Raw genomic sequence first — 26,378 nt, 5'->3', positions numbered from 1 at the left:
TTAGTCTCCCGAAGGGATTAGGTGCTAGATTTGAGGCAGAAAAGAACGATGCAGAAGCAGTCGAAGTGAGGTTAGAGTTGCCCGGTCTTAAAACCTCAGTGCTGATTCTGAACTCTTTTATTATTAAGGCAACTCCGTTCCGGAGCCAAACATCAGCTATATTGTTATTACATTGAATTTATATCTCGCCTTTTTTCCTTTTGCAAGGAACACAAGGTGGCTTGCAAGGTTTTCCTGATCCCCCTTTTATACACACAACAAGAGCCCTGTGAAGTAGTTGATGCTGAGAGTATGTGACTAGTCCAAGGTCACGCAGTGAGTTCCAAGTCAGTGGAGCTAGAACTCAGATTTCCTAAGTCTCAGTCCAACATCGAACCACTATGCCCCACTGGCTCTTCCTTAACATTAGTAGCTCATTACATATCCACGTACAATACATCCATCAGCTGCCAACCATGCTCTTTCAGCTGAGTGACAAACTGGTCAAACTACAGCAGAATAAGCTAAAACAAATCTCTCATTAAAAATCGCTATGCAGAGAATGCAATGGGAGACTATTGAACCTTATTATACCCAGTCATTTGGGATATGCAAAAGGTCTTAACTAGTTCAGCATTCTGTTTCCACAGTGGCCATCCATCCAGCCACCATTGTTGCTCAGCAACTAGTATGCACAGGCCTCTGATTCTGGAAAAAGCACATAAGCACTAACCCTGGAAGCCACTGGATAGCCTTATAAATTGGCATGATACCTTTAAAGCCACTTAAGCCAGTGACTGTTATATCCTATGGCAGAGAATTCCAGTTTTAACTGCAGTGTCATTATTTTTTGGTCTTGAGTTTCTCAGCTTCACTTGAAAACCCTATCTACACACTGCCTAATATTAATAGTATATCTCTATCATGTCTTCTCAAAACTGTTTTTCTAAAGTGAAAACCCCAAATGTTGCCTTTCCACACACTGGGGAGTTGCTCCAGTTCCTTGATAATTTTAATTGTCCTTTTAAACTTCTTTCACCTCTACAGTCTTTTTGATGTCCATCAACCAGACCTACACATTCCACCTCTAACATGGAATGTCTTCCTCAGCTTCCATGAGCAGCTACAGCTGAGAAGGTTTGGTGGCAACTTCCCTAGCAAAGTTAAACTGAAGCAAAATCTTACGTCTTTTAGAAGAAGAAAACCTTTTATTTTTACTGGACTTTTAATCTTTGATCTCATGGGATGATGTTTTTAGTTGTTTACAGGTTTTAACAAGTTTATTCAGTTTGGAGTCTCTTTGTTATTGATACCTTTCCCACTATGGAAGTAATAGTGGTTTATCAAATGCATAGCATGAGATCTATTATTGTTCTCAGGACTGTTGTTGGAAAGCTGTCATTTATATATTTGAGTATTACATAGAGATGTGATAGGCTTACTACTTCTCTTTGCCTTTCATGGCCTTTTGGACCTACTATTTAATTTCTCTGTATACATAACATTCTGACTAAGATTATCAAGCAGATAAAGGCTACATACCTCAATTTTACAGTATCTCTAAGGAGAAAAGGATCAAAATTACAGAAGGTACACCTTTTCTATTTGCTGGATGATAAATGCAGATCCTCAAAACTATTCAGACAAGGTACAACACATGACAAAGCCATTAATACTCTTCATTTTATTGTAAAAAAGGATTTGTTTCAATTTTGTTTAAACATACAAGCAGAATTTCTCTTTTAATACTCCCTGTTAACACTGTTAAACCTAAATGAACTGAAGCAAAAAAGTAACAAACATTAACAGCCACAAATTTGGTATTTACAAACTTTTCCTTTATAAGATATTTACAAGACAACCAATTTTACATATTTAAAATTGTATAAAAAAGGATGCATTTGCAGACAACCACATGTCAAAGGGCAGAAAAACCAAAGTGGGGGTGGGTTGGGAATCAAGACTTTTTATTTTAGAACTACCATTAAATTGGTTTAAAGAAAGTAATGTTTTGTTTTAAACCAAATATTTGATCTAATTAGCAAGGACTTTTTCTTCATTACAAATTTCACAGTGCTGTAACCCCCTATGGGGAGAAAGACTTTTTTAGCTCACTTCTGGCTAGTATTAACTGCAAACTCTTTGTACAATCCCTACCTACTTCCAACATTTACCCATCCTCTTGCTAGGTATAAGTTGCATATGTTAGTATTAAATGGATTTCTTCTTGAAAATCAGCATTTTGTTGGTGGGGATAGGATACTTTGTTGTTATATTACAGGAACAGACAGTGGCATTTCTGATAATAGATATGCTTTGAGCTAAGCAGAACCTTTTCCTCCCCATAAAATTGGATTTAGACTCAAGACTAATCTTTTTCTTTGTGCTTAGTTTAGAGCAGGAAGTAGGCTTAAGCATTAGCAGGGTCAAGCTCTGAAATCAACAATGCCTTCAAAAAGCCTTCAATTAAGGCTTGCTTGTTTTATACATCCAGGCTTGCAACTGCAACGGACAAAAAGGAAAAAAAAAAAGCAAAGCACTTAAGGATGCATGCTGGCATGCTTAAAAGCAAAAGATCCAAATACAGCCTTATTTAAAGTAAAATTAGGCAAGCGTTGCTCTACCTGAACTATACAGGCTACATGACAAAAGAAAGACTCTGTTCTTCCCATTTCCAGCTTTAAGTCATATTTTTGCCCTTATAACCACATTCACTTTGACCATACTACCTTCTGCAGAAAAAATGTATCCTTTTGAATTCCCAGGGAATATAACCCAGAAAAAAAGCAACAACTACTGGAAGTATCTTTAGGTTGGCAGAGAAAAACAAAAGTACCTGCCTTATACAACCATTTTAGAATTTAAAAACAGTAGCTGTCATTCTGCACTGGGATTTTCAACAATCTAGGAAATTATGACCTAGCCCATTTTTCTAGAAGTTTCACTCAGTGCAAATACGTTAAGCTTCACTTGTCCTGTAAGCGTGCACATGCACACTCTCGCACGCGTGCACACACACACACACACACACACACACACAGACAGCTTCCTACAAACTGTATGAAGTAGGCAAATGAGCATGTGGGATTAACAAAGGAATTCCCTGTTCTCAGGAAAAGACGAAAGTAGATCTAGGATCTACTTTAAAAATGCCAGCCAAGCTTCAGAAATACAAATTAAAGTTTCAGCTGTTATTCTGATTTAGTACAATGTAAGTGAAAGTGGGGAATGCAGGAGGCTAGTTCCCACCCATGAGAATCACATCATGTAGCTAAGAGTATCAATATACTTTAATCTCTACTGATTTCTAACCTGAAGGTATATACAAAGTCTGTTGCAATGGACTTTATGTAGAGGGAAGAAACACAATCCTTTGTATTGCTTGCACTTTGGGTGGAAGGACAGAACCTTTTACCTTTTTCATTGTTGTCCTTCCCTCTGGGTTGGCTTTGTTTGAACTGGAGAAGAAAGGAAGTTCTTCCGCCATATAGTAAGCAAGAAGCATAGCCTGGAGCCTTTGGTGTGGTTGGGAAGAACTGTTTTTGAGAGTTATGCCTCCTGGCAGCACCAAGAAATGAGTAGCTACTCAATCTGTCCGGTCCGCAAATGCCAGCATGTTTGGTAGTGCTGACACTCAACGTTTCTATTAAGAAACAAAACTTTGTTTTTTAAAGCCAACAGTTTAGCCCTCACTGTACTTGACAGAGGGAAACTAAGAAGCAAATAGCTTGCTGGTAAAATAAACCAGGAAAAATCTGAAGACAAGCTGGCATTGCATTGTTAACACAGGTTTCTGTTAAGTGTGACACAATTGTCAAGGCATGCAGCCCTTTACTAGCAGTGCTATACAGTCAAGACTTAATGACCCATTGTACTTTAATCAGAAGCAGAAGGCATGAAAAAGGTAAGACAGAACCATTAAAAAAATCAGAGCCACAGCAGCATAGGATGAACAAAATGAGGCAGAAGGAAATATATGGATCCAGATGTGGATGCTTTTCAGAAGAGCAGGTCAAATGAAAATGTCTGTTTTCCCAATGTCCTTTGATGGGTAATCCCTCCACCCCCATTTTAAGGCCCTTAACTAGTAGACTAAATATTTTTTAAATGTTAAGAGGTGGGCTTCACGTGCATGAAAACTTGTAAATGAGAACAGTTTTATCAAATGTTTATGCTTGTCCACATTTCATAATTGTTAAGTAAGCCTTCCCAAACCTGGTGTCCTTTAAGTATGTTGGACTACAACTCCAGCATTCCTTGGCTAGCTAGAAGATGCTGGGACTTGTACTCCAACAAATCTGGAGAGCATTGCGTATGAGAAGGCTACTCTAAAATGGACTGTGCCAGCTGCAGCTGTCCAGTACAGCTCAACTTAAGTGCACCATAAGTTGCTAATATTGTCCTAACAAAAACCTTCAGTACTTTCTACCATGGAAAGGAAAATGGAAAACAGGTGAAAAGTTTTGAGGGGGAAAGAGAAAGAAATTATATGTAAGTATAAAAAATATTTATAATGAACAAGAATTTACATCAAGGGGGAAAGACTGACATGACAGAACGTATATGATTCTCTGCCAAATAGGACAGGAGCACAATTGTGGCAGAGATTTCTCCTAGTTGGACACACCTATTTCCTGCATGTCCGATGAGGCGTCTGTTTCTTTTGCATCTCCAACCGACAACGGCTTCGCTCATCCAGCCATGGCAGTTCAAAGTTCCTATCAGACAAAAGATGGCCCATGGAAAATGGTTAGTGATGAAGGGTTAGAGAACATCTAGTATTCAAACTGCTGTTCTTTTTCAAGACTGGTAAAAATACCACATATCTGGTACAGAGGAATACAGTAGAAATATGGCATAAGCCATAGAGAGAGAATTATTTGCACAGTATTTTACAATACAGAAAATGAGATTGTTACTATCAAACACAGAAATAAATAAGCAGCTCTTAGGGAGAACCGAAAAAGATACCATTAGTTATGCTTCCATCAGCTATCCAGTGTAATAATGTAAGACAGGGCAGCAATGCCTCTTCCAGCTGCACTGGCTGCCAGTTGAGGTCCAGGCCTAATCCAAAGTACTAGTTATTAACATAACTAATGCTATGTTAGATTGTCTGAAGAAACACTTCATCCCATATGTACCTACCCAGACCTTAAGGTCATCTTCAGAGGTCCTTCTCTGGGAGCCCCCTCCAAAAGAAGTAAGGAAGATGGCTACCAGGTGAAAGCCTTTTCAGCTGTGGCACCCTGGCTTGGAATGAACTCCCCAAAGGGGAGGGCCTGGAGCCTACTCTGTATTCTTCTTGGTACCAGGTGAAAAGCCTTTTATTTTCCCAGTATTTTAATAGTTAATTTTCTAACTTTAGTGTTAATACTGCATTTTATCCTGTACTGCTGCTACATCTCTGTGCTGTGCTTTTATTGCTGTGGTTTTCTTGTCTTACATTATTTTTTCCCTTTCTTTCTTGTTATGTTTTAACTTTTGCTAACTTCTCAGAGGGTCTCAGATATTGGGCCACAAACAAATAACATATTACTTTATCAACACATTTTCAGTACCTTACCTCTACAGTCTGAAGAGAAGAAATCACAGAATTCATGGTTCTAAAGTTTCAAATAAAACAGAATGGCAAAGAAGTGTGACAAGATTGCCATCCCAATCCTAGGGTTTGCCTAATTCCCATGATACCCATGGGACTGTCTCAAGCATGTCACCAGCTCAACATATGTGGCAGTGCACCCTCCGGATCTGGGTTCTTTTGGCTGGGCATGGGGATGGTATTCTGGGAGCTCTGATTCAGTCCTTGGTCATTGCTTGCTGAGAGATTTAAACTGATAGCCTTTCCCTTCTGCAAGGGTGGGAGACCTATTAAGAAAAAACCCAGAGGCTAATGCATCCAGATGGTTTCCAAAGCATTTTAAGGGGGTTGATATCACTGATGTTGCCATCAAAACACCAATCTCTCTGTGGAATGAAGATGACCCAAGCAGTTGACATTATCTATCCTGTACACCCTCTTGTAGTAGAGGTTGTATGGCTCTATGGTATACCCTGAAGCTGATAGTAAACAAAACAACATAGGAGGCAGCCTGAATACATATGGATGCAAAATCTGATATATCCATAGTCAGGTAGACTTAAGAAAGTGAGGGTAGCACCTTGCTTCCTATCTGGCACCTAGCACAGCTTTTCAGGGTTGTCCAGGGTCCATCACATGCTGGTCTAAGGACAGTATAAACCTGCTGTAACATATTTGTTAGACACTTCTAGATAAAAAATCCCTTGTCTTTATCTGCAAGGACGTAAGCCTTCAGTTTTACAATAGTTTAATCTGGTGCGATATCCAGTACACAGACTGATCCAGTTTTCTTGGAGGAGTTTCATTTGGTACAGCTTTAGTATGCTGACAAGCTGCCTGGGAAGGTCATGCAGCTATTTGCATACTGGATCCTTGACCTTCTTGGCTTATAAAAACTAGCAGGGAGAGAATAGCTGGCTGGGCAGCAGGATAACCAATGCTTTGAGAGAGGGAGTGGTCCTAGGCTCTACGAAAAAGGGGGCAATGAATCCACTACTGAAAAAAAAAAAAATCATCCCTGGACCCAGAAGATTATCTTTAGGCCAATGGCAAACATTCCTTTCCTGGGCAAGGCCCCCGAGTGGATAGTGGCCAACCAGCTCCAGGGACTCCTGTATGAGACTGATGATCTGGATCCATTTCAGTCAGGGTTCAAGCCAAGTTTTAGCATAGCAACAGCTATGGTTACCCTGTATCATGACCTGTGTCAGAAAGAGACATGGTAATTGTGACCCTGTTGATATTCCTGGATCTCTCAGCATCTTTTCATAACACAGACATCTATCTTTCTAGGGTGACTAAGCTAAAAGTAGCAGTACTGTGTTGCAATACAACTATTCCTACTTGAACAGTCAAGCTCCAGAAGGTGGTTCTTGGGAAATACTGTTCATCCACATGCATTCTCCAGCATGAGGATTCCCAGGGGTGAATTTTGTTCCCTATGCGCTTCAATATTTACATGAAACTACTGAGTGGGGCTCTCTGGTTCAGGGTGCATTGCCAACAATAGGCTGATGACACACAGCTCTACTTCTTTTTTCATCTCCATCAAGGAAGGCTGAGGATGTGCTAAACTGGTGCCTGGATGTGACAGTGGACTTGATGAGAACTAACAAACAGAAGCTCAATCCTGGCAAGACTGAGATGTTGTTTGTAGATGGCTCTACAAGCTTTGGCTGGTGGCCCAGCTATACCCTTGTATGCATAGGAATAGCCTGGTTTCAGTAATCTATGCTCTGGTAATCTCCACATTTGATTACTGTGAAGCACTCTACATGGGGCTGCCTTTAAACTGTTTTTCTTTTTCAGCAAGTCTTGTTGTATTGAACGTGTAGTTCAAGTTGTTTTAAATTTTGTATTGAATAATTTTGGCTGCTTTTCTTGTATTCTGTATTATATTTTATTGCATTGTAGGGATTTTTGCTAGCTGCCCAGAGAGCTTCAGTTATTGGGTGGTAATGAAACAAATACTACTCAAGTCTACTCTTCTTTTCCAAGTTATTTAATGGCATGATGAGGCATTTATGTCAGCTACTTCTAACCAGTCTAGAAGAACTGAAATTGTTTCAACTGTTTGTTTTCAAGCTTTGTATATTGGGAAAAAATGTACTGCATTTTATAGGATTTGTATTTGTGAATTATTGTTAACTGTCCAGAAAGCTTTAGTTTTTTGACAGTATAGACATGAAATAAATAATGGGACCTCCTAGATGTTTGGACTACAACTCTCATGAGGTACATCATGTCCAACACTTCTAGGGAGCAGCAGGTTCAGGAAGACTGAGTTATACCATCACTATCTTTTACAGCCCTAATGCTGTGTTCTCCTTTGTTGCATTGCATTAGAAATGGAAGTTAAAATAAAACTGCCAATATCACTATGCTCTTATACAGGTCACTGGTGAAACTCAGCTTGGAATACTGTGTACAGATTCTGGTCACCACACCTTAAAAAGGTTGTTGTAGAATAAGAAAAGGTACAGTTTGACTTCCCCCACTCAAAATGCTGCAGTCACACTCCAAATTGGGGCCATTAGTGTTTATACTGCAAAAAAATAACCCTATCTGAGCAGTGAAGCTGTGTATGTTTAGAAAGGTTAGTTTGGCCCTGTGTGGACCCACGCTAGAGGTTTATACATAGTAGGGAAAAAGAAGATAGGAAGAAGTCCATTTTCTTTACTTCAGTGGCATCCCTCCTACACCCTCTATTTGTCATCCCGATTCCTCATTGACTGGGATTACACAAAGCTGTAGTCCATGCTCAAGAACTGAATATAGGTTGTCAATAAACCATAGATAATTGTTGAAATGCACGCTAGAATGTTCTCTAAACTCAGCTGAAATAAGAAGCCATAGCTTCTTAACCATGAAAAACCCATAAAGAGAACCCATGGTTTATCACTGCATTGTGAATTGTGGGTTGCTCATAATGATTATCTTGGCTGGCTTCAGACAATACAATAACCTACTAATTATTTGTTCAATTTGTATGCCACCCCATTAGCCATAAGGCTCTTTGGGTGGCTCATAACATATGCAAGACAATTAGAACAATTTTCAATTCACAGTAAAACCAGTAACAATAAAATCAGTAAATATAATAAAATAGCCTATGTTCCAACTACTACCCATGGTTCAACAACATCCCATGCTCAACCCTGGACTGTGGGTTATCTTGTTGTCTGAACCCAGACAGTGAGTCCCATCTCCTGTATGCCTCTTTCAATGGGGAAAGGACTAATGCTACTTGCCGTTTCTTGCCTTACTGGAGTTGGGGCCAATTATCATAGTTTGATACTTAAGTGTCACATTTTCTCCATACAATTACCCCACTAACACATCGCAGTAAGGCAGAACTCCAAGCATTCTGACTTTTTGTGAACAAGCTAGTGTGCTGTCAATCTTTCCCAGCCAGAACCTCATGAAAGTGGGAGTGGCTAAACAAATTACTTATTTTTTTATTTATTATTTGTTGATTGTGATAAGTAAACTGGGAGCTCTGGCTTGTCTTTCTCAAGACAAAAGACAAGCCAGAGTCATAAGAAGAACCCATAGCAAAGGACTCTTTTTCATTTGGAGCAAAACAAATCAGAGTCCCCTGTTTATACATCACAGTTAAAAAAAAGATAAGTTTTATTTTACTACTCCTGGAGCAGATACAGCATGTACCAGCATACTGACATGTTCACATTCTTGTGATGTGTGAGCATTTTTAATAGAACTGATATATTTCAATACTGACAAGCTTTTCAAATGCATTACTTCCCTGAAAAATCTATTTCAAAATACCACAAATTTCTTCCACTGCTAATACAGTGGCAATGTTATCCTAACCTGACTATATCTTTGAATTTGCAAATGACAATATCATGATTACATAATGAATTTCCTAATTTTTCCAATATTTAGCTTTCAGGTTTGTGCTAGGTTCCTCATCAACATTGTATAATTGCCCCCGAGTTTCAAGATTATTTATCATCACCGACTCACAAATATAGGAAATGCCTATGTCATATTCAGCCCTTCATTACTAAACTCCTGAACTGGCCTTAACAGCACTACCCACTAGGATGCATCAACAACATTTGTTTGATAAAGTGATTCAGATTATGTTTGTTTTAGTGTCTCATACCATTGATACAGAGCACTGTTCCTTTTTCTCTCCTTACATTAACCAAAATTGCAGATCTATCTTCGTTGGGGCATAAAGATATGATTCTTCAGATCTTCACCTCAAGAATTCACCATCTGTTTTCCATGAGCAAATGGCTCATCCGTAATTTAGATTTCCCCCAAAAAAGTCTTTGTATGCTTCCGCAGTTGCCAGCAAGGTTTCAGAAGAAGTGGCAGATTACCACCTAATTATTCTTGATTTTTTAAATTGGGCTTTGGGTTTAAAAACATTGCAACCATGTTGGATGGAAATCTAATAAAACAATACTTAAGTTCCATAAATAATTAGGTTACCTATGATACATAAATTCTGAATCCTAGTGCTCTTAGGTTTTACTTGACTGAAAAAATCAACTCTTACTTGCAACTGTGGAATCTAACTTTGTCTGGAAGATAAAAGGGGCAAATAATGCCTTGTATATTTATTCATTTAAAACATTTCTATACCGTACCAATTTAGCTTAACTGTCTCAGGACAGTTTACAATTTAAAAGCAGCATAAGCAGGAACAAGATGACCCCCTCAAACAGAAAATGCCTACAATTCAACCTCTTTTGCTCTTTAAAAAAACACATCGTCTTTTGATATAGGTAATTCATCTATTGGCATACTTACTGTGGAGTTAATTTTGGTAATGGTCGGCCAAATGCTACAACAGGCAAATAAGGGGTGATCAGCAAGCTTTCAACTAGAATGAAAAAGGATACAGAAAAACGTAACATATCTATCTGCATTTGGATAATGTCTATTTTTTTATAACAGGACTACCTGTCCTACCCAGCCCAAGCTTTTGCAGGGATGAGACCCTGCAATACATTATTTTAAAATTACTCACCATCATCTGACTCTGGGAAAAATGAGGTAACTTCAGGCTCAGATTCCTGAATTCCTTTCTTTTTATACATTCTGAGCTGCAGTCGTTGCAATATCCTTTGCTCCCGGATCCGTTGAATATCCCACCTTGGCAAGGGAGGGAAGAAAGGAGTTTTTAACTTCGAAACATAGAAACAGAGCGAGTTAGAAGGTACCTCCCAGGCCATCTTGTCTGACTCCCAGTTCCAGCCTGCTCCGCTCATGGCATGCTACCATGTGCATGTCCAGCCTTTACTTGAAGACACCTATGTTGCAGCTAGTAGTCACCATCTTCCACTATTCTAGTTATTTTTAAAAGCTGTTACAGTATCTTTTGGTCAGGAGCACCACAGGTTAATTACAAATAGCATGAAAACACTTTTCTTCGTGCATTAAACCGATGCTTTCCAATTTCAATGGGTTATCCTGAGTCACTGTATTATGACTGGATCACAGAACCTTTGATTTACCCTTCCAAATCTTAACCAACAGCTGTAATTTAGGAGCTATGATTTAATAGCTGCAAAGAGCCTTTTTTGCAGTTGATACAATCCTTATCAGGACAGGTTTACAATGATGCAGTTAATGGCAAAGTGTTCAGAGAGCTGTGGTTGCCTATGTATGCTGCTTGCAGGTGATTGCATCCCCATCTCACCTTTTTCTTCTCTTTTCATCCAATTCCAATTTTGCATGCCGTTTGGAGAAGACACTGTCATCTAAGTTCTGTGAAAAGTTTAAAAAGGATATTTTTTTAAAAAAAGCAAATACACAGTTAACATTATCAACTATACCTTTTAGATCTGATTCTACATGACCTACTGAGAATCACATTTCCTTGCATTTCCTGGCAGTAGACACTTAAATCAGCCTTGCTATCAGTTAAGTTGCTGTGGTAAGGAAACTTTATCTTCCTTTTATCATACTGTCTTTGGAGTGGGAGTAGATAGAAATGAAAGTTGTTAGGGCCACTAGTTTTTCTTTGGGCAGGGCTCATGCGCCTTTAATTTAATTACTCTGCAACAATGAAAGTCTTGCTTTCTAAACATTTACTTCTTGCACTAGAACTAAGACACAAAGGACTGCCAGAAAAAGGTGGGCAACCTGAAACATGTTGGATAAGGAAGCAGAATTCCACAAATTAGAGAAAGCAGCCCAGCAGACACCTGAGTTAGGAAGCAGCAGCAAAGTTTTGGTTTGTCCTTCATGGGCAAAACTAGGTTAAAAAAATGGAAATTCAGCAATAGTTGTCTCATACACACAGGTATTACAACTGACTGGCTTTGCAGGATCACTCTTTAATTGGCAGATCTGGGAGGTTTTGAGTAAAAGACATAAGCATGTCCTAAGTTTTCACTATATGGAATTAAAAAAACTTGCAGACAAGTAGGCTGCTAGAACTGCTGCTTAAGCTACCATAAAGCACAAAATATGTGAGTGAGCAGGGTTGTATCTGTGGTACTGTTTTTCTACTTCCTTAGAATTTACAAGCAGCAAGAAAATATAATATGAAAACATAGGTTACACAACAGCAATAGGGGTCTTAATAACCACTCCTCATAATAAATTCTAGTTATCTCGAAGTTTGATTTACAGCTTCTTTAACAAAAAAATCAAAATAAAGATCATTTGATCCAACAGCATGAAAGGCAATGTCAACAACTCACTGAATTTCTCCTAAACATCCTCTCAAGAAGCAGACAGAAGGTCAGGTGTTGAAAACATTGATACTGATCCAAGGCAAAATATTTTTTTAAATCAATCTTACATATGCAACCCTATAACAAAGCCTCAGCAAATTAAGAGGCTGCCCATCTTATACAAAGGGCGGCATATACCCTGAAGACTTACCAAGAAAGCAGACAATGCTGAAGATGACTAGCTGATTTACCCAGAGGCAGACAGCCTGGTTTGTCATACTTGGAGTGCAGGTAAAAACAACACCTGTGCTACCTTATCACAAAACTATTTAAAATACTTGGTTGCTAAAGTTAAATCTGTTGAAGATGAAAACTTCCTAGTTCTAATTCAGATTTCAGAAGATGTTCTGTATAACATCAATGAAGAACAAATAACTGTGAGGAAAAATAACTGGTAAACATGGCGACAGTATCTGGTGAATATTTGTAAACAGTATTATGGCTGTCCAATTTCCAATGGCCAAAGATGGAGCTTTGCAGAGTTCCTTCCTTCTTCAACCGTCATTTCCTTATCTTCCTTTTTCTCAGCCAGAGCTATGATTCTTACTTTAATGTTATTTATTCACTGACATACCTCCAAAAGGTCTGAAGGATTCAGGTCTCTCAGAGGTTCTACTGTGTGGTCCCTCCATGATGGAACTGGAAAGGGAAGAAAAGTGTCAAAACTGCTATTTCTAAAGAGAAGAAATCAACACCTGAGAACATAAGCAATCTAACTGCTATGAAATTACAGTGAACAATCTGTTATGAAATTACAGTGAAATCAAACATTTCAGTAGCATTAATTGCTTGTCTGCATTTCTCCCATTTTCACCAATCCACACACATATGGGACCTTGTCCATAAGGTCCTGGTTCTTAGAGGTCTTGCAGTTTTCCAGTATTGTTCACATGTTGGCTTGGGGTTCAGCGCTTTCACGGTGCTTCAAAACATGTCCATGTTTAGAATGGGCTACATATTATTCCAATATATTCTTAAATACCTGCTGAGGCCAAGGGCCCATACTCAAGTTCTTCACTCCAGCCTGAACATCACTAGGCCATAGTTATTCAGTAATGAGAAACAACTGGCTTTGGTATTTTTTAAAATACATCGGGTTAAACCATTACACTATATGCTAAGAATACATAGTAGCAATTCTTTAACATGAACAGCGTAATAAAAATCAAGCCTCCTACAGTATATTAGAATACTAACGAACAAAAGCTGAATTACAAGGACCATTTTAGTAGTTGGTATGCTTTAAGACCAGAATCAGACAAACCCACTGCTTTTTTCAGGAACCGTATTTCAGACTGGATTTTCCTCAGAACAGTATTATCACACAATACACATCAGAGGTCTTCTTTCGAAGAACTACCTAATTAAAAGAATCTGTGAATGACTGACTGTAGCCCCATCCTTCAGAGTTAATAAATTCCAGGGGTGGGTAATCTGTTGCCACCCAGATGTTGTAGCCTACAACTGCCATCATCCTCACTATTGGCTATGTTGGCTGGGGCTGACAGAAGGGCCACAAAGTGTCCACCCCACCATAGCTGTTACTAGCCCACAAAAGTCAATTTTCCCATAAATAGCTATATTAGTCATGATGTGATTTATTTATGGACTGAAAGGGTAAGTGTCAATTTGCTCCCTGTTTACAATAATCTCCCTGTCTAATTATCTGGAGCTGGTCCTTACTTGCCACAACTAACTATTCAGCTGACTATTTTACAAACCTGTTTTAATCCTTTGCTGGTTACTCTTTAGATTAGTATCACATTTTCCTCTAGCAAACAAGCTTCTAAAAGGATGCTTGCTTTCAAGACTGCCCTGCTGACCATTTAGCAGTTTATGCAATGTACTCAAGCCAGTGGTTGATTTAGCACAGAGACTTTCCAAAGCCGTATATACAACAAGCCACAGGGACTTTTTAAAGTTTAAATCCCTCCTAGTAAACCTTGATGGATTGTCAAAAAGCTTGTATGTATTGCAATATGCTCCCCTGCCACAGGATGTTGTGAGCACCACTGAGATGGCTTTAAAGAAGGATTAGACAGATTCATAAAGGCAGATGACTGTTACCCATATTACCCAAGAGAGAAACCTCTGTTTGGAGCACTAGACTTCCAGGTATTTGAGGTACGTAACAGGGAGTAGCTATTTTCATTATGCCTGGCTTGTGAGTTTTCAAGGAATAACAGGTTGTACAGTTGGAGGCACACAGCTGGACTAGACAGATCTTTGAACAGATTCAGCAAAGCAAATTTGAAGACTGCACACACTTATCTTAATATGAGCTGGCCCCATAAGAAGCATTCGCCAGATCCCTTCCTGTTCCCAGTACAAGACATCAGGAACAGGTCCAACAGACAAGACTGAGGCAAAAGGAAGGCATGGGGCACAGATTAAGATTCCAGATTCTCTATTTGTTCAATTCTGCACATGCCAGCTGGATTTTAAGAACGAGCAGCTTGGAAGGGGAAGAAGTTTCCACAAACTACTGAAAAGAAAAAAGCAAGCCCTTTCTCAATCTGGGGAAGGAAATTGCTTCATAGCTTCCCTAAGAAATGTGCCTTGTTTGCCATTACATAAAAAACAGAACTGCAAGATACTTCAATTCAGCATAGGTTCAAGTTAGTGAAACAGATGGAGTTATATCAAAAATGCGACATCAAACAAGATCTTGACGCTTATAAGTCATTCATTTTTTTGGGAAGAACCAAGAACGTTTAGAACTGTTTTTTCAGACATTTTAGGAAGAACTCTACTTCCACACACAAAAAGAAATAGTGGTGAGTGGAGAGCTTACTAAAGAGGGGGATATTTTCCCCAAAGAACTTTATTCCAATAGTACTCCCCCAAGGGCAGATGTACTTCTAAGCTCCACCTGGCAAGATACTCCATGTAAAAATACTGGTGGCTGGTTGAAGAAAGATGAGAATGAAATGTCACATGTTACGACATTTCTTTGAATATTATCTGCACCATATGCTCTTTTCCAGGATCCCAGACATAAGGGAGTTTAACAGGTATGGGCTAAGCAAGTCTCCTTTGTGAAGGAAGCTCAAGCATGACACCAAAAGAAAAAAAAATCCTACAAATGTGTTCTCTCCAATTCAGAGTAATTTTGTTCTAAGATCTCACCTAATGAAGTGCCTAAGAAAATGACAGTTAAGAAAAAAAATATATAAATTATATATGAGGGGAAATGAGTGGGGAAAACCAGTAAGTGCACTAAATCTTTTGCTATAGGTTCACTCCCAGGTTCATTCAACCCATGTGAAGGAGAGTTGTATGTTTGAAAAGTGACTAAAAAAAGGTTGCCATCAATCATTTTAGCCTTCACACTCTTTTCTCCACCTTGTAAATCTCAGAAGCTGTAAACTACACTGTTAATTTATATTATTTTAAGGATGTTTGTTTATGGATGTAAACTGCCCCGAGGCTTTGGCGAATGGGGCGGCATAGAAGTCCCCTTAATAAATAAACTACATAGAGAAGTCGTTAGCCATAGCAGAAATCAGCAATTTGCTAAAAGTATATCAATAATTAAAGCAGCAAATTGTGAAAACAAGCAGCTACTACACATATACACAACAGTCCAAGGCCCATAGATTCTTGCTATTTACTACGCTGTCTGGTTGCAGGAATTCCTTTTTCTACTTAAATGTGCCCATCAAGATGTTCTTCTAGTGACATTTCACCCACAAACTGATATACTGTTTCCAAACTTTATTATTAGTTGAAACTCTGCCAACACTAGGCTTAAAGGCTCTGACTACAAGGTATTTTGGTTGTTTGTACTCTAAAGGTAAACCATGTTGACTGTCATGGCTTCTCTCTAAGCAACCTAGAAACTGTTATTCTGGAAGTCTATCATTTCTAACAAAATAATTTCCAACACTTTCAAAAGACAAGAATCTCCAAGTCTTAACAGCGCATCACTCTCTTTTCTTTTGATCCTCCACTTTCCCCAGGGTTGCTGCCCATGATCTTGTCATGATCTTGTCAGCCATATGCCTTCCCTTGAGATGAAGGGAAAGACTCACTGCAAAAATTATGCAAATTACATAAACACAAGGAAGACAATATATTTTGCATAAGGGATTTTTAGTGCCAAATTTGGGAAGCCTTGATGGAGAACTTATTTTATTGATGCAGGTTTGGTAGTTTGCTGCCTTTCTGCTCTTGCACAATTTTGAATGGTACACGAAAGGTTATGACAGCCAGGAATATAGCTTGCCAGAGATGTTCCGATAGTAGAGCTTTAGCTCTGTATGATGAAAATGGTCATTATACATGACCTCCCATCATCTAGTCATACAAGCAAACCTTCATTCATCCCTTACACATTACTCTTACACCACCAGAACTGTTTTGTAAAAAAAAACAAAAAACATACTTAAACTTTTATAAAAGCTTCAAGCAGTGATTTTGTAAATCATGCAAACTGAGAATATAAAAACATTTAGAAACATAGAAACAAGTCAGAAGGAGTCTCTCACGTCATCTAGTCTGCCCCCCAGCTCCACTCATGTAAACCCGAACATGTGGTTGTCCAATCTTTCCTTGAACGCCATCACTGATGGGGCCTCAACCACACCCCTTGGAAGCCCATTCCATATCCTAGGGGTCCTAACTGTCAGGAAGAACCTCCTGACATCCAGCCTGGTGCCTTGAGCTTTGCGCCATTGGAACACGTCCTGCCCTCCACTGTAGGGAAGAACAGGTCATGGCCCTCCTCCACATGACATCCCCTCAAATACCTGTAAGTCTTTGCTCTTATATTGTTTGCAAAACTGAATTGGAATGCAAAATATTTTTCTACTTCAATACAAGACACTTTTTAAAGGTTTACTGCTATGTGTTTTCTTTAAACACATTACACTATACTATAGCCTCAATGTCAGAATGTAATATTAGTTTTTTAGAAGCATAAAACATACATGTGACTTCTTACCCTATTGTTAGAGCCTAATGTAAGCAAATCATCTCATTCTTTAACTATGCATGACACTAGAGTTCTGTATCCTGATGTGCTTCTCCTAGTCTCCTTGGTTTTTAGGTCTAACTTTTAATAGAGATCGGCAACTTGTTGCTCTCAAGACATTGTTAGATTGCAACTCTGCTGGCTAGTGTTGATTGGAGTTACACTCCAAAAACATCTAGAAGGCCATATATTCTCCTACCTCTAGTTCAGACCCAAACTGTAATGTGAGGCTCATTCTTGTTTTTAAATCATATTTCTTCTGCCCCTCCCTGGTTTCTTACTTCTATGATCTACTCTATAATCAACAGCACTGTCCCCTTAAAAAAAGACCTACTTAGGTATGAGTGCAACTCTATTTTGGATTAGAACTCCAAGCAAGGTGATTTGAAAGCAACATCAGCTTGTCTCACTGACTGTGTTGTAGGTGCTACAATAGCAAATATTACCATGAACATTTCAACTAAATATGTTGAAAAATTATTCTGAAATACAAGCAAAGTGATTTATAGATCAGCTATTGCCTCAGGTGGAAACCAAGACAGAAATGCATAAATTATTCCTGTAAGACTTCAGCAATACCTTCTGATTTCTGGCCATTCCAGCAAGAGCAACATTTCCTGTTTTGTGTTGCTTTTCTTAATCTTTACCTAGCAGCAAGTTAATACACTGCGTATCATTTCTACAAAGCCCATCTTCCTCACATTATGAGACATTATGAAGTGATGCAGCTTGCTAACAAAAATGGATCATTACAGTGTACATCGTAAGCAAAGGCATCCATAAATTTCATGGTTGTTTTAAAAATCAGCACAGATCACTAGACAGAGTAGCTGATTGTCTTCATACATTGCCCACACCTAGTCTAGAAGGGTGTGGGTTTCAGAAGTTTCCGTACTCCAGAGGTCTAGAACTTGCAACAGTCTCTCTCAGAAGGGAAACGTTGCCCTCTGGCTATCTTCAAGTGTTTGACAGACTCTTAAGCAGCTCCCCAAATGAATGAGTTCCACACTCCCTCCAACCCACATCAGGCCAACCACAAAGGTACAAGCAAGCTTCTTACTTGCTACAGTCTCCTCCTTCTTGGGAGAAGGCTCTCGCAAAGGTGAAGGAGGTGGCTGGTGCCACCGGCACAAGTACATTTCAGTAGTGGAAAGGTATGGTAAGTCTTCTATTTCACTGCAGGACCCCTTATCCTTTGAATGGCACCCGGGTCCTTTCAAAGAGGCTGAAGATTTCAGCAGAGTGTCCCCCAGTGATCGGGTTTTCTCAGGAGTCTCCTGACTTCGAAGTTCGCGCCTGCTAATTGATTCAGTTAAAGAACTGCTGGGTTCCTCTTTCAATGGAGAAGCTTTTGGCGTTTTACACTTGACTTTTGAGAATTCAGCCACCAGTTTCTTCACTGGAGTTTTCCTCTCAGTGCTTCCAAATATAGACTTTCTGCAAAAAGAGGGAATTAGTTTAAAACAGCAAATATTGCAAAGGAACTACAGCTCTTAATGTCAAGCTCCTTAGAAATGAGAACCCCTGTCAAAATCTGCCAATACCTCATATTTTTAGAGAAATATTAATAGACCTAAGAGTTTCCCAGCTGTTATCACCAAATGAGTTCAACAGGACAATCAGGACCTCACCACTTGGGATTATGGCAAACTGCAGTTAAACGCTACCATGCAGTTCCTGCCAAGTTGCAGATATGATGACATCGCAGTACTGTATCTGTTATGAAAAGCATAATTTGAAACTTTTGTTCAATGATTTAAAAAGCCCCTGGCTGAAATCTCACCTCAGCTATTCTTACACAACTACTTCCACATCTGCAGTATGGGGATAATAAAACTGACCTGCCTTAAGGGAATGTTGCAAGGATTACTGAGAATATACATAAAACATTCTGGATATCCAACAGCATTATAAAATTCTAATTATTACTATTATTATTGATCTAGGCAGTAACTATCTAACCTGGGTAGTAGCTGCTCTCCAGGGACTGGTTCCCATTCTTGATACCCAAGATTTTTGTGTGGCGATTCTAAAGAATGAACTGGAGATATTTTATAGACAAACCACATGCTACTCCACTAACTATGCTCTCTTTCTTTCGTCATTAACATTGACAAACAAGTCATTGCAAGTTAAGTTCTGGGCCCAGGTACTATTTTACACATACAGATGGCCACTGAAACAAACATTTCTTGCGAGTCACTCTCCATAAGAGATACTAATAGGTGAGAGCATTATTGCATTACAAATGTGAATAGGTTTGAGGTCAGGTTTAACTACTGAGGTTTCCTCCAAATAATGCTGGAAATGGCCAAAACTTCTTTCCCCAAACCTTCACAGAACAAGAGTTTTCAAGATGCCCTAGATGGAAACCTTGACAGAATATGTTTGTAAGCATAAAACAGCAACAACTTTACCGTTTATGACCCTTCCCATTCCTTCCATATGAAAAGTGTTTCAAAGGCAGTGGCTGGGATGTCTCCAGCAGCTCTTGTGGTGGGCATTCTATAGGCAACTTCTCTGGTACTTCAGCATCAACCTTCTCCTCTGTCTCATATCCTTGAAATATCTTGTGTTTTTCACGCTCATTGTCTTTCTTCACCAGCTGCATCCTCCTTTCCATACGCTCAATTCGAGCAAGGAGCTGAGAATACAACATTGTGATATGGATGTTAAAGATGTATTCCATCAACTAAATATAATGTTCCCAATTACTAAACCTCACACTACTGTAGCACATAATGGAAACGAATGGATAAGTTCTATGCCAGTTCCAGATTTTGCATAGAAGAATACTGCAATACTTACCAGTAAGTGCTGATCTTTGCCTCCAAGCACACATCTTAACACCTTTAGGTCCTAATTAGACATACTTATTCTCCCTTATATTGTTTTCTGAAGTCAGATTACCAGCCCCCCTCCCATTTTCAGCTAAAGATGATAGGGCTAGTACTCCATTTACTAATGACTATGTACTCCACACATTTAACTATTGGGTGACAATGTTATTCAGAGCAGAAAACACTGCACCTCTTTGCCAGGATGCATCTGTTTACCACAGAGAGAATGTCTACTTCCTCTTTATGAGGGAGCACGATAGTAGCTGCTTTCATTTCAGTAAACAGTTAGGAGTTGCATGGAAAAATATAGCAGGATACAATTTGGGGTTTATCTTTTCTAGGTCACTAAATAAAGTTCTTTTTGCGACAAACAGCTGCTCCAGGAAAAAAAAGGGCTGGACAGCAGAGGAATAATTATGAATAGGTCCTGCATCTATACCTTGTGTGTTTCATTTTCTTTATTAATGTAAACATCTTCCTACATATACAGTCTGCCTTGTATTATATGCATGTGATGGTATAATCATAATTTCAAAGCCATGGAGCATGACGAGTATATTTTATGTCCTTTAGCTTCAAATATATTAGCCTAGTCCAACCCCTGAAATGTCTTGGACTAAAAATCCCTTCACCACTAGCCAGCATGGCTATGCTTCCTGAGGATGTTGGAAGTTATAGCCAAATACATCAAGAGGGGGTACCTAGTGAGGGAAAGCTAAGCTATTAAGCATATTATGCCACCTCTCTTCCTTGAAAACTACACTTCCTTGTTAAAAACACAAACTAAATGTTTCATGTTTACTACTACTTCCCAGCATATATTCTTTAGGTAGTTTTGGAAACAGATCCTGTCCCATCGTTCATAAATGGCATACCTTGAACTAATCCTGAAAGGTTACAATCAACACCTATACATCTGCATTTTAGGAAGGTAGGATAATTTGAAAAGCAGTTGCAAAGAAACATGACAAAATATAAGCTATTCATGACAACAGATACCATGTCTGAAGACTTAGACTCAAAATTTGGCTCAGTCATGAATTCAGCAGTAAACGTTTGGTAGGTCACTCTTTAGCTTCACCTCCCATCTATAAAATGGAAGATACTAGTGGCCTACATCAGAAGACCATCCACTATCATTCCTTTTGGCTCTTGCTGTCAAAACTGTAATTTCTACATTCTCTTCATCCCTTCCATCTCACAGAGATGACAACAGCACCTTATTCTCTACAATGCCAAGTACAATGCAGCCACAAAATAAATCTTTAATACTACGAGTTGCATGAGGTTAACTGAAGATTGCAACACATATGGACTGAAACATTCATTTTTAAGCAAGGGGAGAAAGAACCAAGCGAAAGCATAACTGACACGTAAAATGATTTACATTTTTGTAAATTCAAACTGCACAGCCTGTCAGCTTTATGGCAATACTTACAAAAGTGTTTCCAAATAATCTAAAAACATTTTCTGCAAAGCCTCCATTTTAGACTCCAATGCTACACACACCATAAAAGAAACAGAGAAGATTCCTTTGGACAGCAAAGTCCAAAGGGCGCTCAGGTATTTGTACAAGTAAAACCAAAATACTGAATTGAAGCTCTAACAGTTTAGGTACCTCCTCATAAGAGGGATGGTATGTGGGGGAAGGGAGAACACTGCTGCAGTTACTTTGTAAACCTGCAGCCAACAGATGCAACAACCACCAATCCAGCAGTTCTAGTATCAGCCTGACTCACAAACTTTGCATTTATCTATGCTGTGTACATTCTAGTTCCTCAGGGTGTGCATGTCTGTGCTGGATTTTTGCTTTGTTTTTTTTAAAGCCTTTGCAGGAGCATGTGAAGTGCTCAGTCTGCCATCATCACATCCTTGACTGCAAAACGGCAGCTGGCACCTCCATATTGCTTAATTTTACACAGGCCTGATGGTAGATACATATTTTTTATACTCTTGTGTTGGATCACATCTTTCTGCAACCGACAGTAAAATATTAAACTGCAGCCACTTCCTGCAAACAGAATCTAATACTACCACCTCACCTAACACACCAAACACAGACCCTGAAAAGCATGCCTAAAAGGAGAGGAGGGATAAATACTTTCCTTGATAATACTGGGTGCAGCAGCTGCAGAAACTGGGAAGAGGGGGCTATTTTTAGGCTGCAGACATGCCATGCATACAGACCAGGATTACAAGCTCTTTGTGGCAATTTGGAATTGGGGGGCAGGAAAAAAGACATACCGAATAGCTATTTCTGGGATTACAATTCAGAAGTGTACATCATGCACTAAACTACCCTTACCAAAGATAGTTGACTGTAAAAAAAAAAAAAAAATGAACCTCATCAACTGATGTAAAAGAGACTTCCCCAATTACTACCCTGAACCTCATTCAGCTGTTATGGTAACAGATAAGAGAAGTCTGGAGTATATTTGCCTCCCCTCACACAGAAAACATTCCTTTACAGATGGGGGTCTCTACATAGGAGCATGATTGTCTATTAACACAGCTCTTACATTGCAAGGGTCAGGGGCTAAGTTTGTCATTACCCTGCCTAATGAAGAGTAGTTAAGTCAAGGATGCATCATGGCTGGGCTAAAGTGAAGAGGAGCACCTTCCAGGAGTACAACACAATTGTTTTGTAATATTCATGATGAAAAGTAGGCTACTACTTCTCTGGAAAGGGAAGGGAAAGAAGTGGGGTGTGAAAAAATGTACTAAGCTTACAACAGTCCTTTAAAAACCTATCAGATAAAGTGTTTTCCTTTTCTGTCCACATGACATATACTATAGCTGAGTGTTTTGCTTAAGCTGCTCTCTTCTCCCCACATGCCAAGCCAGAATCCCTTTAACCCTATCATAAACTACCCAACCACCATCACCACCACCACATCTGCTGCCTTAAGTTAACCCTGCTATTGTCACAGCACTGTTTCAGCCTTAGGGCCCCATAAATGGCACACCCTCCTTTGCCTGGATAGCTGCTGATTAACTCCTTGATAACTACAACTCCTCCCACCCACCATGCACTGGGCTGTGCCAGTGTCCTTAAATCCATCTATTAGCTAACCAAACTAGACAGTAGGCTCCTTAGCTTAACCACCAGGTTATCAACCCCTTCTTAGTTGCTTGTTCTTTGTGGAGTGCCAAGGCCACCTTAATACTTTGTCTGCTGTAGGCTACTTTCTAGTCCCATTAATGGCTAAGCCTGCAATTGTCCTCTTTAACTGTATTTTCAAGTTTAGTTTGTACTACAAGTTCTACTGTTAACCTATAAACAGAAAGACCCCTTTCTGAAATTTTATTCAGCCTTTGCTTGCCACCTTTAACTGCAACTATGCTAGTTTTCCTTGTGTCACTTCAATTTCAGACCCTTCCCAACATCACCAACAAATCCCTTGATTAGCCACTCTTCTACCTATGCACCTTCACCCATTAATCCTTTACTTGAAACCACTCAGTCACCCCATAACCACTCCTTTATATATTAACCCTTAAACTGGCACATTTTAGAATAGAAACTGGACCAAGTGGCCTGCCCCTAAGTTCCCTTAGTTATCTTGGTTAACCACGTCCTCCAATTCCTACTCCAGCCCCATCACATGCATCTACTTCTTTCTAGGCCAGGTTTCAAAAACATATAAACCTCTACTCATCCCTAAATTAGCAGCATTACTTATCTACCACTCTGAATGAGCACCTGTGCCTCTACTTGATTAACCCCTATATGCCTCTTCAATTATTTAACCCCTCCCACTATTAACGCCAGACTCGCAAAGCATGCACGTTCTCTGTTCATTCTTAGACCAGTGCACACCCAGCCCATCTCTCACCCATTAACCCTTAGATTGCCACAATTTTCTTTAAAACCTTACTCCCTCCAACCTGATGAGCATTAACCCTTTCCACTCAGTCTCCCAACGTCCAACTCACTGTGTCCCTCTCGGCCTTGAGTTCCTCGATCTCCTTCTCCTTGGCCTGCAACTGTTGCTGCTGTTGCTCGATAAGGTCCAGCTGGAGCAACAGGATCTGCTTGAGGCAGGCCGCCTGGCTGGAGGCGCCCCCGCCGGCCCCCATGGGGCTCTTCCGAAGGCTGCTCCCTCCGCCGCCGCCGCTACCTGTGCTGCTGCTACTACTGCCGCTTTTCCACTTGCCACTGGGCTCCGAAGAGGCCGGAGATCCCCCCGCCGCTGCTCCTGGGGGTGGAGGAGGCTGTCCAGGCTCAGCCGTGACGGAAGCCGACGACGGTAGCGGCGGAGGAGGGGGCGAAAGAGCCGCTGGTGCTCCTCCAGGTCCGGCGTGGGGCCCGACGCGCTTGCCGTCCTTGGCGCCGGTGGCGGCAGCAGCGGTGTGTCCGGGCAGTACCGCCTGGTACTTGGAGGGGCGGGAGCTGCCGGCGGCATCGCCCACGCCCGCCTGCCGAGTGTTGCCTGCCGGGCACGGCGAGGGCACCAGGCCGCCCCAACAGCAGCCAACGCCACCTTCCTGCTGCTGCTGGCCAGGAGCAGCGGCGGCTACAGCCGCCGGGACGATGGCCCGGCCCTTAGGGCCCGCCGCTGCAGCAGCCACTGGGGCCGGCACAGTGATCTGGTTCTGCGGGGGAGGCGGAGGCTGGCGGAGATGCGGCGGTGGCGGCTCCTCCTCTTCCTCCGGGCCAGGCTCCAGCAAGCCCGGCCCCGTCGTTGTTGTTGCCGCCGAGGTTGCTTTGTACACGGTGGATCTCATGGCGATGCAGCACCTTCAGGCTCCAGATTCTGCAGCGGCGCCTCCTCCTCCTCGCCGCGCTCGGTCTGAATCCCCCACCTGGACCCCTCGGGGGGCGCCGCCGTCGCCGCCGCCCGCCCCACCAAGACCCATCGCCCCCCCTTCTCCCTACACTACCTTCCCCTGGTCGGTCTTACCGACTCACCAACCCTCTCTGCTTGCTGCTGCAAAAACCATCCCTTTATTTGCGTCTCTTCCCCAAGCCCCAAAATATAGGCGGGGGAAAGGGAAAATGGGCTCTGCAACACTGCTGCAGGAAGGGAAAACGGATTTTTTTATTATTATTCCCCAGGGAGTGGGGAAATAACTTATTAACAAAACGAGGCAAAATTCTCGGTTTCCATAGGTGATTGGATCCCCACAGCTAATGCTGGGGTTCACCTGTTGGGACAGCGTTTTTCCCCATCCCCCAGAACAAAGGGTAGTTTGGGTACAAACACAGATGATCTACTTAGGCCTGCCTTGGATTCACCTGCAAGGAATGGTGGTGCTTTTCGCTGCCCACCACTGATATGATATCCTTCCCTCCTCCTAGAATACCCCCTTGGAAAGAGGGCGATGGGTGAGCCATCCGGGGTGTTTCAGGTTTCTTCTGGTGTGGCTCTAGTGCTGAGTGGGTCCCCACATGTAAATATCTGAGAATTATGCTCCCCAAAACTTTTCCTCCTCCTGATATAAATAGGGGGGCTTGTGGCGTTACCAGCCCACCTCCAAAAATCCTCAAAAGAGTGGATAAATTTGTTTCCTCTTTACCAGATTTTACTGCTTCTGGCCCTTTATCTTACAATGAAAGGGATCCCCAGAGCTATCCAGGGAGCATTATGGGTTTCTCCCTATTCGTTATATTCTGGGGCTTTTCTGTATTGGAAATAGGGAAGATCCGTCAGTTTTCCTAATATCTCACCCCTAAAAGATTTTCCTCTGTATCTTCTTAGGATGAGATACACCCCATAAATTTAGACGCCCCCTTTTTGCGATGTATATGAGGGTGTTTTTTTAAAAGAGAGTTTCCCCCTTTGGTGCAGAGTATTACAAGGAAAAGCAACCATTGACTTAAAAGACTGCAACTTCCATCAGCGCTAATTAGAGGGGGCTAAAACGATATGGGCGGGTTCCTTTCTGCATAATATGACTCTCCACCTTCTCGCAAGCTAAACGGGGGCTCTTCCTCGTCCCTGCAAGTTATTGCGGGTTGAGGAAGATGTGAGGCCTGAAGCAGCCAAGGCAGGCGCGGGAATTCGAAGGCTTTCTCCCTTTCCTCCTTTTTCCTCCGGCTCCTCCCTTAGGGCCTAATCCTGAGTCTCGTTACACTCTGATACAGCGGAGGGGGAAGGGGGGGTTCGGTGCAAAAATCCGCCACTCCGGTTGTGCTCCGTCAGTTACCTTTAAACGGCCGCCATGGCCTGGGCCGCCTCCCTCCAGTGCGCATGCGTCAACCGCCATTGGGCTGGAAGAGAAGAGAGGCACCTTGGAGGGGGAGGGGCAAATATCTGATTATGAGGCGAGAGCGGAGG

At 40.9% G+C, this 26,378-nt stretch overlaps 1 protein-coding gene across 2 annotated transcripts; it reads right to left on the bottom strand.

Moving 5' to 3' along the window:
- Positions 1-1,648: 1,648 nt before the first annotated feature.
- On the bottom strand, positions 1,649-24,908 carry MSL1 (MSL complex subunit 1). Of its 2 annotated transcripts, XM_044446923.1 has the most exons (9): positions 24,034-24,908; positions 19,675-19,901; positions 18,318-18,694; positions 12,857-12,921; positions 11,241-11,308; positions 10,569-10,693; positions 10,349-10,421; positions 4,607-4,697; positions 1,649-3,622 (listed from the first exon to the last, which is right to left on the bottom strand). In XM_044446923.1, exons 1-8 carry the CDS (start codon positions 24,823-24,825, stop codon positions 4,607-4,609), a joined length of 1,818 nt encoding a protein of 605 aa, XP_044302858.1. In that variant the 5' UTR covers positions 24,826-24,908; the 3' UTR covers positions 1,649-3,622. The 2 variants fall into 2 exon arrangements, with proteins under 2 accessions (XP_044302858.1, XP_044302857.1); XM_044446922.1 differs by having other exon boundaries at positions 1,649-4,697.
- Between the last annotated feature and the right edge of the window lie 1,470 nt (positions 24,909-26,378).

This window comes from Varanus komodoensis, unplaced genomic scaffold (assembly GCF_004798865.1).
Source record: "Varanus komodoensis strain SLA01 unplaced genomic scaffold, ASM479886v1 scaffold50, whole genome shotgun sequence".
Taxonomy (NCBI): domain Eukaryota; kingdom Metazoa; phylum Chordata; class Lepidosauria; order Squamata; family Varanidae; genus Varanus; species Varanus komodoensis.
This window is presented reverse-complemented; position numbering and strand designations above follow the sequence as displayed.